This window comes from Clinocottus analis, unplaced genomic scaffold (assembly GCF_023055335.1).
Source record: "Clinocottus analis isolate CAN_PGR_092001 unplaced genomic scaffold, fCliAna1.0.p SCAF_9, whole genome shotgun sequence".
Classification (NCBI taxonomy): Eukaryota; Metazoa; Chordata; class Actinopteri; order Perciformes; family Cottidae; genus Clinocottus; species Clinocottus analis.
In genome coordinates this window covers 8,383,258-8,395,006 of record NW_027176251.1, presented here as the reverse complement: position 1 = coordinate 8,395,006, position 11,749 = coordinate 8,383,258, and the positions used below count along the sequence as shown (strand labels likewise).

The window sequence follows — 11,749 nt, the reverse complement described above, 5'->3', positions numbered from 1 at the left end:
AGGCAAATTTGATTTTTTGTAGACACATTTTCAGAAATCTGAGTTTGCCTGAGATCACTGTTTTATGGTGTTGCCGCAGCCGGTGACGTTGCACATGGTGCCATCGGGGCAGCTGGCATGTGCTGGTTGAGAGTGGCGGGCTCTGTCAGTCTCTGAGCAGCGTGATGTCATTCTCAATAATGTATATTCCCTCAAGGGGCCGTGCACTCATACCAACCGACAATCTTGTCTTCCTCCATGGAGCTGAATTGCATGGGAGGGCAAAGAGTCAACAACCAAGTGATGCTTTTTTTAATGTAGTAATTAGAACACAAGCAGAAAGACACACTGAAGACTAACGTAAGACAGACAGAAAAAAAAATGTTGTTGCTTTTCTACAATATGATAAATATACAACATTTCACAATGCAACGTACAGTATCACGAGCAGCTCCCATGAGCAGAACGGAGACCAGGCACGTCATGGCTGCAGTGTGATCCTGTCACTGTTACATCCTTTTGTTAGAGCTACTCCAAGCTTCCCGATTGGTTCAATAATTGTCAAAATAAAACTTGATAGTAAAGTTCTGACCACCAAGTTATCCATCTCAGGTGATTGAGAGTAATCCAATAATATTCAAACCAACACGACAAAACTCAATTTTTAGTGCTAAAACAGTCGGCCAAGATGTATTCAAGAGAACATGAAACTTGTTTCCAACAAGCCTGACATAGCAACTGGCACATAATAGGTGTATATTTTATAATGACTTTAATCAATTCACAGACATCACTTATCATGTTGACTCCGAATAATAACTGCACTGGAAAAATGAATGAAATGAAAAGTACTTTATTAATCTCCGAGGAGAAATTTTTTAAATAAGCCATTCATTGCTGTTTGACATATTTGATTGCATTTAAACATTTGTTAATCAACTCCAATGACTATTGAGCAATTAAAATAGAACTGAAACAGTGTCATTTAAGCATATCTACAAAAGTAAAGGAAAATCCTGCAACAAAAACCACCATGAACTAAGCAAATATTCTGCACTCAGTAAACTCTAAATCCTTCAAAACACTGTGTGGGTTTTGAATCTTCAGACTGCACCTGTTCTGTTTAATCCAGCACAGATATTCATGTGATTTATCATGTGAAATAGCAGCTGCTCCTCCACTACAATATCTAAACATCCAAATTTACAACGTTGACTCAAACTTCACCAATAGCACATCTGCACTGAATTTTATCACAGTTATCAAATTGATTGACTGCTGGATTGTGCAAGCTTTTGATTATTATGAAGTCAGTTATTCTTTATATTGATCTTGATTCTTCAACATCCATTTTGACAACAACAATAACATAAAAACATCAAGACAAGGACACTGAAACCTAAAAATCCAATCCCATTTAAATGTATTCACTGTGAAGTGCCCTTACTGCTAATGTAATAGTATTTGTGCGCTTAAGTAATTTTCACTTCCATTAATAAATGTTTTTTGGGGCATCCTATCTGAAGACACGTGGGTTGGTTATCCTGTGAGAGCCACATTCAACAACTGTGGTTGTGAACCAGGCCATCTGCAGAGCTCTCCTTTCCAAAACCCAGAGTTCTTTTTTGACGCTTGACCTGATTGGTCCAACATATCCGTGGGGGTGTGTTCAACAAGGAAACCGATCCATATAAACCAGGACTGCAGGTGAAGTCAGTCATCCACAAGATCACACAGCAACCATGAGGTCTCTGGTCTTCGTTCTGCTCATCGGAGCTGCTTGTAAGCATGTCTTCCTTCTTTTGTTCCAATTACTAAATAGACAAAAGAAAAGCATAACCTGGTGGCTGACAATTTGGCCTCATATGTGTTTTCAGTTGCCTTGGAGGAGGACAAGATTGTGGGAGGGTATGAGTGCACGCCACACTCCCAGGCCCATCAGGTGTCCCTGAACTCCGGCTACCACTTCTGTGGAGGCTCTCTGGTCAGCGCGGATTGGGTTGTGTCTGCTGCTCACTGCTACAAATCGTATGTCCAATGTCAAGTTCTAATCTGCTTTTAACGGCCATCGTGAACCTCAGCTGCCACTAAACCTCTCTTTTCCTCTCCAGCCGTATTCAGGTGCGTCTCGGAGAGCACAACATCAGGATCAACGAGGGAAACGAGCAGTTCATCCAATCCTCTCGTGTCATCCGCCACCCCCAATACAGCTCCTACAACATCGACAATGACATCATGCTCATCAAGCTGAGCAAGCCCGCCACCCTCAACCAGTACGTGAAGACTGTGGCTCTGCCCACCAGCTGTGCCTCCGCTGGCACCATGTGCAAAGTCACTGGCTGGGGCAGCACCCAGAGCTCCTGTAAGTAGCATCTTCTGTGTTGTAACTACGTAGGAGTCACAGATTGTTCCTGTTTTCTTTTACCAACCATACTCTCTTTTACACATTGTAGCCGCTGACGGCAACAAGCTGCAGTGCCTGAACATCCCCATCCTGTCTCAGAGGGATTGTGACAACTCCTACCCCGGCATGATCACTGATGCCATGTTCTGCGCTGGATACCTGGAGGGAGGCAAGGACTCCTGCCAGGTGTGTAACAAAAGGACTCGACAGGGGTCCTTGGCCTATGCTTCTCAGTTTGCAAATCTAGAATATTTGGAATTTTCTTCACATATATGCTTTCTTCCTCAGGGTGACTCCGGTGGCCCCGTCGTGTGCAACGGTGTGCTGCAGGGTGTTGTGTCCTGGGGCTACGGATGTGCTGAGAGAGACCACCCCGGTGTCTACGCCAAGGTAAACCTAAAATATTTTTACGAAATGTAAATTTCACATGCCCGGTTCAAATAAAACACATTTGCTACTGGCTGTCCATGCTAACGCAGCTCACTCTGTCTCCATTCACAGGTCTGCCTCTTCAACAGTTGGCTGCAGAGCACCATGGCCAGCTATTAAGTCTGATCCTGTGATCACCCTTTTACTCTATTGCCTTTTTTTCCATCATTCTAACTCCATTATTGTTGTTGAGTTCTGAACAATGTGCAGTCATTTTCCATCTGAGTAAATAAAGTCTTACATCTTGACTCTCAAATTATGTTTCTCTCAATGTTTGCCCACATTGTCCTACATTATGAAATGTTCATCATTATACCTGAAACAATCATTGAAAAATAACTGTTCACAAAAGTTTACTGCTTTTCAAAACAATATAAACAAGACAATTAGCAAGGACAGATTTGCTCTGCTATTGTGTTGCATGGAACAGTTTAGAATGAACACGATTGTCGTTAACTCAAATAAACATTTGTCTCGTGCAAGTTTCACTCACACAAATCAAAATGCAATCTGATTGATATTGTGTACCATCAACGGTTAATTCTATCATAATTTGATGCTTGTAATACTTCATCTGGTGGTAAATTGGTTAAAAAAAAATAATTTCAACAGAAGTCTAAATTAAACTTTGGTAAAAAAAAACAAACAACCTTTATGTACATTACATGCATACAGTATTGGTGTCTAAATGTTAGCACTACTTCTGTGCTCACCATTTTCTTTTACTATAAAATAAAATGTATCTCTCATCTAGACAGATGCATTGTGGCATGTCAAGTTAAGCCAATTTATTCAGACTGTTAAGCAAACATCACCCCAGAGAAATTATTTAGAAGAACAGATGAAGAAACATAATAGGAAAAATGAAAGCAGTGGAGTAATGTTTAAGTAGTAGAATTAGTAGTGCTTGTGACAGAATGTGAAGTAGCGGTAAATAGATATGTAAGGCTGAGATGGAGCCAATAAAAATACAGGCTGAGACGTTTCTTTTAAAATGTGACAAATGTAATCGCATCAGCGTATATACTGTATAAATTTAATTTTGTAGTATATTTAGCTGCACAATATGGATCAAAACAAGAAAGAACATCCCACAGAAAATGACAACATTACTGTCTCACTGTGCTGTATTTTAGTCAACATTACTGTTGTTTTTAACCAATTATAAAATCTTATCAATTTAATGGCATTTTTATTCAACCATATTTTTATTAAACAATAATTTAGATAGTAATACTAACCATTTGTTTGATTAATCTGAAAGTATATTTGTATTGTTTTATTAGCTATTGCATTACGTGTAATCTGTTAACTTTACTTTGACAACATTGTTCTTACAACGGGACACATTATCATGCCATTAAAATTATTGAACTGAAACTGAGAGAAAGATATTTTAAACATAAATATACATAGTATATACATTTTGAAATAGTGGCTTTTGTGGCAGTTTTCTTTGTGAAGGCCAAAGCCACTCAGTCAGTTTGTGAGAGAAACTCCACCCGGCACTGCTTCTGGGACCAAATCAAGGTCAGAAAGAAGATTACAACATGTACATCACATACTGTACTCTAACCAGGTCAGATAAACAATAGATCAAATTAAAATAGTATGTCTCAAGGTGTGTTTTTGGAACAGGATTAAGCAAAAACCTTTAAACCACAGTCACATTAAAACTGTAAAGCCCCATTTCAGAGGCGTTTTAGCAAGGATATCAACGTTTTCCCATCTGCACTATTTGATGGTTTGGATTGGTCAGCAGCAACAGGCGTGTTTCTTGACAGTCGCCCCATAGGTTCAGGTGCTCAACAAAAACCTGACATGGATCGAGCATCTGTGTTCTCCAGCATTAAGCAATCATGAGGTTTCTGGTCTTCGTTCTGCGGTGGCTCTCTGGTCAACGAGAACTGGGTGGTGTCTGCTGCCCACTGCTACAAATCGTGGGTGCTCCTCGAACCTCATACCCAAAACAACAAAAGCATTACTTTCTCACAAGCCTCACATACAACTTGTTTCTCTTTCAGCAAAAGCTGAGCAAACCCGCCATCATCAACCAGTATGTGAAGCCTGTGGCTCTGCCCACTAGTTGTGCTCCTGCTGGGATTACATGCACGGTCTCTGGATGGGGTGTGACCATGAGTTCCTGTGAGTATCAAACACTGCCTGTTTTAAAGGTACATTTGTCCATCGTTTATTTGTCATTGTGTCTCATGGTTCTGCATATGCACAGCTGCTGATAGTAACAGACTACAGTGCCTGAGTATCCCCATCCTGTCAGATGAGGACTGTGACTCCTCCTACCCCGGCATGATCACTGAGGCCATGTTCTGTGCGGGATACGTGGAGGGTGGCAAGGACTCCTGCCAGGTTTGTATCTCTGCTGTTGAAAAGGGCACAGAGTAGTATGCCCTTTTAGTACCCTCAGCAGCCAGTAGTTGAGACTTAACACTTTCAAATGTTAACCTGCTTTGCTCCCTCACTATCAGGGTGACTCGGGTGGTCCTGTTGTGTGTGACGGTGAGCTGCAGGGTGTTGTGTCCTGGGGCTTTGGGTGTGCAGAGAAGAACCACCCCGGTGTCTATGCCAAGGTAAAAGAAAAAGAAAAAGAAAAAAAGAAGCATTCCACAGCAATCATTGCTTTGTATTGCTTGACTTTGAAATATTCTCAAAGCCATTTTGTGATATAATGTTTTCAATAAGCCCTTTCCCTCTCTCTTGCATCAGACATGTATTTTCATAGACTGGCTGCAGAGCACCATGGCGTCTTACTGAATTCAGTCCAATCACACCTTTGCTACAGCTGTTTCTACAAAATCATGTTCCAATGAAACTCTGCCTGTTGAAATGAATTTTGAAATAAAACATTCAACCTATGTTTAATATATGATGTGTGTGTGTGTGTGTGTGTGTGTGTGTGTGTGTGTGTGTGTGTGTGTGTGTGTGTGTGTGTGTGTGTGTGTGTATGTGTGTGTCTCACACTCTCTATTCCTCTGATCTGCTTGGCAAACCCATATGAAGAATGAAATGAGGGGAATATGAACTTAATCATAACTAAAACCTGTGGCCGGTGAATGTTTATTCTCAAGTTTTTCTTCAAAATTCAGACTTTCAAGTTACATACATGATCATCTACATTGTTCAGGGTTCTTTATTATAATTTGCCAACTAAAAACCACGAATAAACAACGAAAACAGTTGGAAATGGAAGTTACCGTGGTAATTCACCCCCAAGTGAGATCAATTTGTTCCCTCCTCTCTGGCTTTGGCTTTGTGCATGTGTTTTCCCACACTCGGGGCACTAAAATTGCAGCATGCAATATAATGCATTAGTTATATAATCCATTAAGGCTATGCGATATTAATAGTACAATTTAGATCAAACATAAAGAAATAGCATTACAAATAATCAAGAAATAAGTCTGCAGAAATGAGGAAAGACTAAAATAAATAAATAACACATTGAGCTTGTTTTCCGCAGTAACAGATACATTGCACCACTTTGTATAGAATCCAACGTTACAGAAATAAAACCCAACTGTTCCCTGTCGATTCTTTTTTTTAAATATATAGAATCTGAATCTTTCGGTGGTTATGCTTATGGTTGCAGAGTGGAACGGTCGCTCATCAGTGCTGTGGTCAAGTCGGACACAGTTGACGACGCACCACCAATGTCAAAGACTGCAAACTTCGCACTGCCTTGCCTGACCTCGGGATTTCTATTTATATTGAGGTAACTGGTTATACAGACAGACAGAGGGAGGTTTGAAGACAGTTTACGGCTCCAATATATTTACTTATTTTTTCTTTCGTTTATCTGCCGCTGACAGGCGAATCTAACCGGACAAGATGCGGCTCACGTTGCAAATGTTGATCTCCCACGGCCGGGTGGCCCGGAAGATGGGACTCGGTCCGCAGTCTCGACTCGACATGCTGCGGAACATTTTGACAGGACTGGTCCGACATGAGAGGATCGAAACCACGGCCGCCCGAGCAGACGAAGTTCGCTTCTACGCCGAAAAGGTACCGAAGGGCGGACCATGCTGCTAGCTAACTAGCTAGCAGCATGCTAGCTAGCTACCTAGCTGACGTGGCTGTCCATTCATTTGTGTCAGTAGTTGACCACTTTTTATCAGCCACTTGACCAACTATGTTGGGTTTTAAGACAGTTGAAAGGCAGCTAAAGTCCCTAGTGTTTATGTGAAGGATTAATAGCACACCAAATCATTCGGCTGAAGTGTTGTCAACAATGCAACAGTCAACAATGCAATAAAAACATGTGAAACATTAAATGGATGAGAAATAGGTTACTGTTAGAATTTATATATTCAATTTCTGTGGCATGATTTAATGTTCAAATGATGTATACAAAAAATAACGTAAAATACATACAAGTTAAAATCTAGAGAAGTCACAAGACGCATATCAAAAACGTTGATTTTTTTTTTAAGTCTCCACTTTTTCTTTAGATAGATAGATATGTACTTTATTCTTTCCCAGGGGGACATTAGTTAAATTGTTTATTGCACCGTGACTAAATATTGACTGACATATTGCAATGTCTTATAACTTCAAAGTTATTTTCAATGACAATCTGAAATGCGATACATTCCGATTTTTATTTCTCATCCCTCCACTGGCAATGGGCTTGATCGTATGTGTTTTTTTATTTTGTTTTTGCCAGCTGGTTGACTATGCCAAGAAGGGAGACACTGATGAGAAAGCAATGAAAATGGCCAGTTTTTGGCTGACGGTATGTTGCTGCAGCTCTCTCTCTCTCTCTCTCTCTCTCTCTCTTTTTCTCTTTCTGAAGTTACAATTGTGTCACTGCATGTAAAACAGTTACTGTGAGGTTGTCTAGTTTGAGCGTGCTTCCTCTCTTCAGGAAAAGGATCTGGTGCCAAAACTCTTCAAGGTCCTGGCTCCACGGTTTGAGACATATTCACGTGACTACACACGGATAGCACGCATTCCCAACAGAGAGAACCTGGACAGAGCTAAGATGGCTGTCGTGGAGTACAAAGGCAACCCCTTCCCGCCTCTTTATCCTGTGAGAAAAGAAAATGAACTAACACTCATCAACCAGCTGCTCAAAGGCTACAGAGAGGAGAGAGCACAAGAGTTATCCACATCAGCCTAATGAACAAATTCCTGGTGTTGGATCACTGGTCGTGGTCGCTGAAGGATGACGGTCTGCTGCTGAAATGCCTCCGAAGAGCCACTTGCAGATTGTGGCTTATAGACACTGATCCATTTCTTCAATGAAAACTTCTTCAGTTCAAAACCTCCAGTGTCAACAAAAGCCCAAAACAATTCGGTTAAAGGACTTTTACAAAAGGTTATGTATTAATAAATATTATTTGTAAAACAGAACTATGAGATTCAAGCTTGGCTTGTTATTTAAAGTAAGTTTGGACAAACCACATGTAGTAACTAAGTAGGATTTGCTTGTCTAGTACAAAAGAAAGATACTGAAGCAATTTAGTATTGCACTTCTATTAGATAAGAGGACATGTAAAACGTGGTCATCAAATCAGCCAATGAAGAATATCCTGACTTTTAGTGTGTAATTTGAGTCAAGATCCAGAAACACACATTCACCATAATGCAGCCAATAGCATCTGTCCTTCAAGCCCGTCTGCTTCTTGTTTTCCACTTCATTCAGAAACAATCCTCAATTTAATTCTGTGTTTCTGGAGAATCCCTTCATGACGAATGTGTCTGCAATGAAAAAGCTTCATAATGCTGTACGATATTACACTACGGTGTTTCATTATTTCGTCATCTTGGTGGACAAACCAAAAAAAACAGAAGCACCAATGAATTCAAAGATATTTCCATATTGTTGAGCTACTGTATTGGGTGGCATTCAATTTCATAGGCACATCTATAAGGATGAAAAGCAGTTTGTCTCAAATATTTTCACTAACTCAGGAACTGAACATTGCAAATAGTTAAAGAATAATGAAAGCGGTTGGAATTTTTCCTCTAATGACTGTCAGTGTTTAGCATGAAAGTAATTTACAAATGTATACCAGTACAGACAGACGGGTGCAGTTTGTTATAAATCTGCACTTCAGCAGTCAGAGCGGAATATTGGCAGGGACTGTGAAATAATTAGGCTAGCCTACATCAAATTGTGGCTAGCCAGGAGTCTGTCCCTGTGGTGTTTCACTTTAATGGAGTCTTGTAATGAGAACAGTTTCTAAATATGATTTACAGATATTAGATCAACTCCTCTGGACACTTGACCTTGTCCTCACTGGAACACAGACACTCTTGCTTATCAAGTTGAAAACCAAATAATACACACACCGAGATGAACCCTCTAATAAAAACATATTTTTAATTATTTTGGCAAAAAGTGTGTATATGTACAGCATATTTAGAATTGTCATTTGACACCATTAAAATGCATTCAAACAGTGCTTCAGTGATGTGCTCTTAACCAGATCGCTCTGAGTACCTAAAAGCTGTGCTGTTTTCTGTCATGCATACATAATCTCCTTGCGTCAAGTTTTCTGCACTTAGTGTCTCTGTCCTGTAATCGTAAGTCAATATGCAGAAAGTTGCAGCAGTGATACAGTATCAGTACGCCTGTCGGTTAGTCGAGTCAAGCAGTGTGTATTCAGTCGAGTTATGGCAACTATAACAGGCGACAGCGGACGAGATGGCAGACATGCCAAATATAAACCGGACACAATCAGAAATACGACTAGTACTCTAATTCATGTGTAACTAAGTTACACCTCTGACTACACTCTTACAAGTTACACACCACAGTCCTAACACCCTACAGTACTCCATTACAGCAAGATTGCCATTGATAAATCTGTGGACTATAAGCCGAGGTCCACCATTTTTACGAATCGGATATAAATGAACTCCGTGGAGATTAAAAAATGGATTTGTTTGCATCCTTTCATGGTTTAGTTTCTGAATTGCAGGACGCTAGTGGTAAACTGAGCATGATATGTTCCTTATAATGCCCGGACCATCAATGACATTTTCAGACTGTATTTACAGGTGTATGCATTTGGATTACTACTCCAAGTGGTGTGAATACAGGTTTCAAAGCAGTCCTATAAAGTGACATCATCACGAATAAACAGACTAAGACCAGGAACATTAAAGTGCTCCATGCAGGACAGACTAAATGTACAGTTGTGTTGCCGCTTCCACAGTTCATCTACTTAGCTTTTTTTTTTTAGTCATAGCTCAATGTTACGGGATATAAAACTAGTACTATTTGTTCAGCTTTTCGCACAATTTGAACGTCAAAGTGAGATAAAGCCAACAAATATACATGTTTCGGGTATCATACAGGGGTGAGGATGAAGTTACTTATCTTTTTAAAAAAAAGAGAGAAAATGTAGTCCCCTACTCCACATGGATGTTGTAGTTGAAAAGCCAAAGAGATAGGAACATTTGACAAGGGTTGTATTGTAGTACTCCAGTAACTTGAAAATCACCCCTGTCCTTGTGCTGTATTGCATCAGTACATTCGCCAAAGTCTACATACACAGAAATGACATTTTGACCAGGCATATTCTGCGCTCTGGTTTCAGGTTTCATGTTTCAGACAGCGCACGGTTGTGATTGGAATAACAATTAACAGAATTTATCCAGTCAAAAATATACTAACGCCTATTGTATGCATTTATAAAAGTATAGATTTCAATACACACAATACGCAAATATTGTATGGACATGGAGTTACATATATCAGCTTTTTGACAGGAAATACGATACAAACATGCGTGTTTTACGAGTACCTAGAAGTGCCCACAGTAAACGTGACATTTTACATTTACACATCAGCATATTAATCCAGAATAACCAGCTGCAATGAAGGCATATAAGAATATAAACAAACCCAACAAACTCCATATAATATCTATACTTTATCAAAATGTGTCAAACATAAAAAAGGTCTTGTTTTAGTTTTTTTTAACATAACTCGGATTAATGTAATGGCATGAGATTCTTTTTATTTGATGGTCACAGCACCAACTGGAATTTAACACTGTGGAAACAAACAAACATAAAAACTAATTTTTTTGAAATAAAACATAGAGTGGTAGCTCTCTCCAGTTTAAGTATTTAGAAACTCCTCCAGACCATCAATGCCTCATGAATTTTTTAATAGAAGTATTTCAGGAATTTTGTTCATTTCCACACCGTGCACAGCTATCATCCTATTGCTCTGGCTACATCCACTTTGTCATCTTTCTCCCTGTGTGCCTTTTACTGGTCAACATCAAATATTTATTGCTTCTTCATTCTTTAACAAGCTCAGCACTCCTATCTCACAGCCATTTCCCATCACTCTCCCATTCAGGTTATTTCCATTCGCAGGTGGAAAGGGACCGTTTAGGGATTCACTTTTCGGATGATTTCTCTGCTTCGTAGATCCAAATCTTTTTTCGCGGCGTCACTAAAACCTTCATTTCCACTCTGCCTTTTTCTTTAAGTTGTATTGTCATTCTCCGTGCCTTCTCCCAACTCCCTCTGTCCTGCCCTCTGTCCTTCTCATGCCTTCGTTCCAAACCCTCCTCCTCCTCCGCTCTGCATACTGAAATACTCTGTGAAGGAAGGGAGTCGAGGCGGTAGCGGGGGCGAGCGTGTGGCCATGCGTGGGGGTATCGGGGGCGGAGGTGGGGGCAAAATCGCCGTCAAGTCGGCGACAGTGGTGATGATCTTCTGCTCGCTGTTCCTCGGCACCTCCGGGCCTTTACGGGCCACTGTCTCCTCCACTGTCTTCACCGGTTCCTGGAAGCAAGAAGGTGATGGTTTTAACCTTTGACCTTTTCTGATACTCTGGATGGAGGTTATTTGTCATGTGGGTCTTGCAGACAGTGTCATTAATATCATACTATACATCACATTTTGACAACTTCCTCTGGAGGTCAATGCTGCTGTGGTGGTGATGTAGGTCGG

At 40.3% G+C, this 11,749-nt stretch overlaps 3 protein-coding genes and 1 pseudogene across 5 annotated transcripts in view; 3 read left to right on the top strand and 1 right to left on the bottom strand.

Annotated features, from left to right (window-relative positions):
* Window positions 1-1,721: 1,721 nt before the first annotated feature.
* On the top strand, window positions 1,722-2,958 carry LOC137781412 (trypsin-1-like). Of its 2 annotated transcripts, none has more exons than XM_068570154.1 (6): window positions 1,722-1,761; window positions 1,857-2,007; window positions 2,091-2,341; window positions 2,433-2,569; window positions 2,672-2,773; window positions 2,885-2,958. In XM_068570154.1, exons 1-6 carry the CDS (start codon window positions 1,722-1,724, stop codon window positions 2,930-2,932), a joined length of 729 nt encoding a protein of 242 aa, XP_068426255.1. In that variant the 3' UTR covers window positions 2,933-2,958. The 2 variants fall into 2 exon arrangements, with proteins under 2 accessions (XP_068426255.1, XP_068426254.1); XM_068570153.1 differs by having other exon boundaries at window positions 1,857-2,023; window positions 2,101-2,341.
* A 1,465-nt stretch (window positions 2,959-4,423) lies between these two features.
* Window positions 4,424-5,584, top strand: LOC137781159 (trypsin-1-like; annotated as a pseudogene).
* An 874-nt stretch (window positions 5,585-6,458) lies between these two features.
* On the top strand, window positions 6,459-8,182 carry mrpl17 (mitochondrial ribosomal protein L17). Its single transcript, XM_068569554.1, has 4 exons — window positions 6,459-6,542; window positions 6,640-6,832; window positions 7,494-7,562; window positions 7,695-8,182. The coding sequence occupies exons 2-4, from the start codon at window positions 6,659-6,661 to the stop codon at window positions 7,947-7,949; spliced, it is 498 nt and encodes a 165-aa protein (XP_068425655.1). The 5' UTR covers window positions 6,459-6,542; window positions 6,640-6,658; the 3' UTR covers window positions 7,950-8,182.
* A 952-nt stretch (window positions 8,183-9,134) lies between these two features.
* Window positions 9,135-11,749, bottom strand: part of tmem145 (transmembrane protein 145) — a 36,526-nt gene continuing 33,911 nt past the window's right edge. For both annotated transcript variants that reach the window (XM_068569552.1, XM_068569553.1), the window contains exon 15: window positions 9,135-11,581. In XM_068569552.1, the coding sequence (XP_068425653.1) occupies window positions 11,342-11,581 (240 nt within the window). In that variant the 3' untranslated portion in view covers window positions 9,135-11,341. The remainder of the gene's footprint in view (window positions 11,582-11,749) is intronic.

Coding starts and splice junctions, on each gene's coding strand:
- LOC137781412 (XM_068570153.1), top strand. CDS start 1,722: ATGAGGTCTCTGGTCTTCGTTCTGCTCATCGGAGCTGCTT. Junction 2,024..2,100: donor AATCGTATGTCCAATGTCAA/GTTCTAATCTGC, acceptor AGCCGTATTCAG/GTGCGTCTCGGAGAGCACAA. Junction 2,342..2,432: donor GGGCAGCACCCAGAGCTCCT/GTAAGTAGCATC, acceptor TACACATTGTAG/CCGCTGACGGCAACAAGCTG.
- mrpl17 (XM_068569554.1), top strand. CDS start 6,659: ATGCGGCTCACGTTGCAAATGTTGATCTCCCACGGCCGGGTGGCCCGG. Junction 6,833..7,493: donor TTCGCTTCTACGCCGAAAAG/GTACCGAAGGGC, acceptor TGTTTTTGCCAG/CTGGTTGACTATGCCAAGAA. Junction 7,563..7,694: donor TGGCCAGTTTTTGGCTGACG/GTATGTTGCTGC, acceptor TCCTCTCTTCAG/GAAAAGGATCTGGTGCCAAA.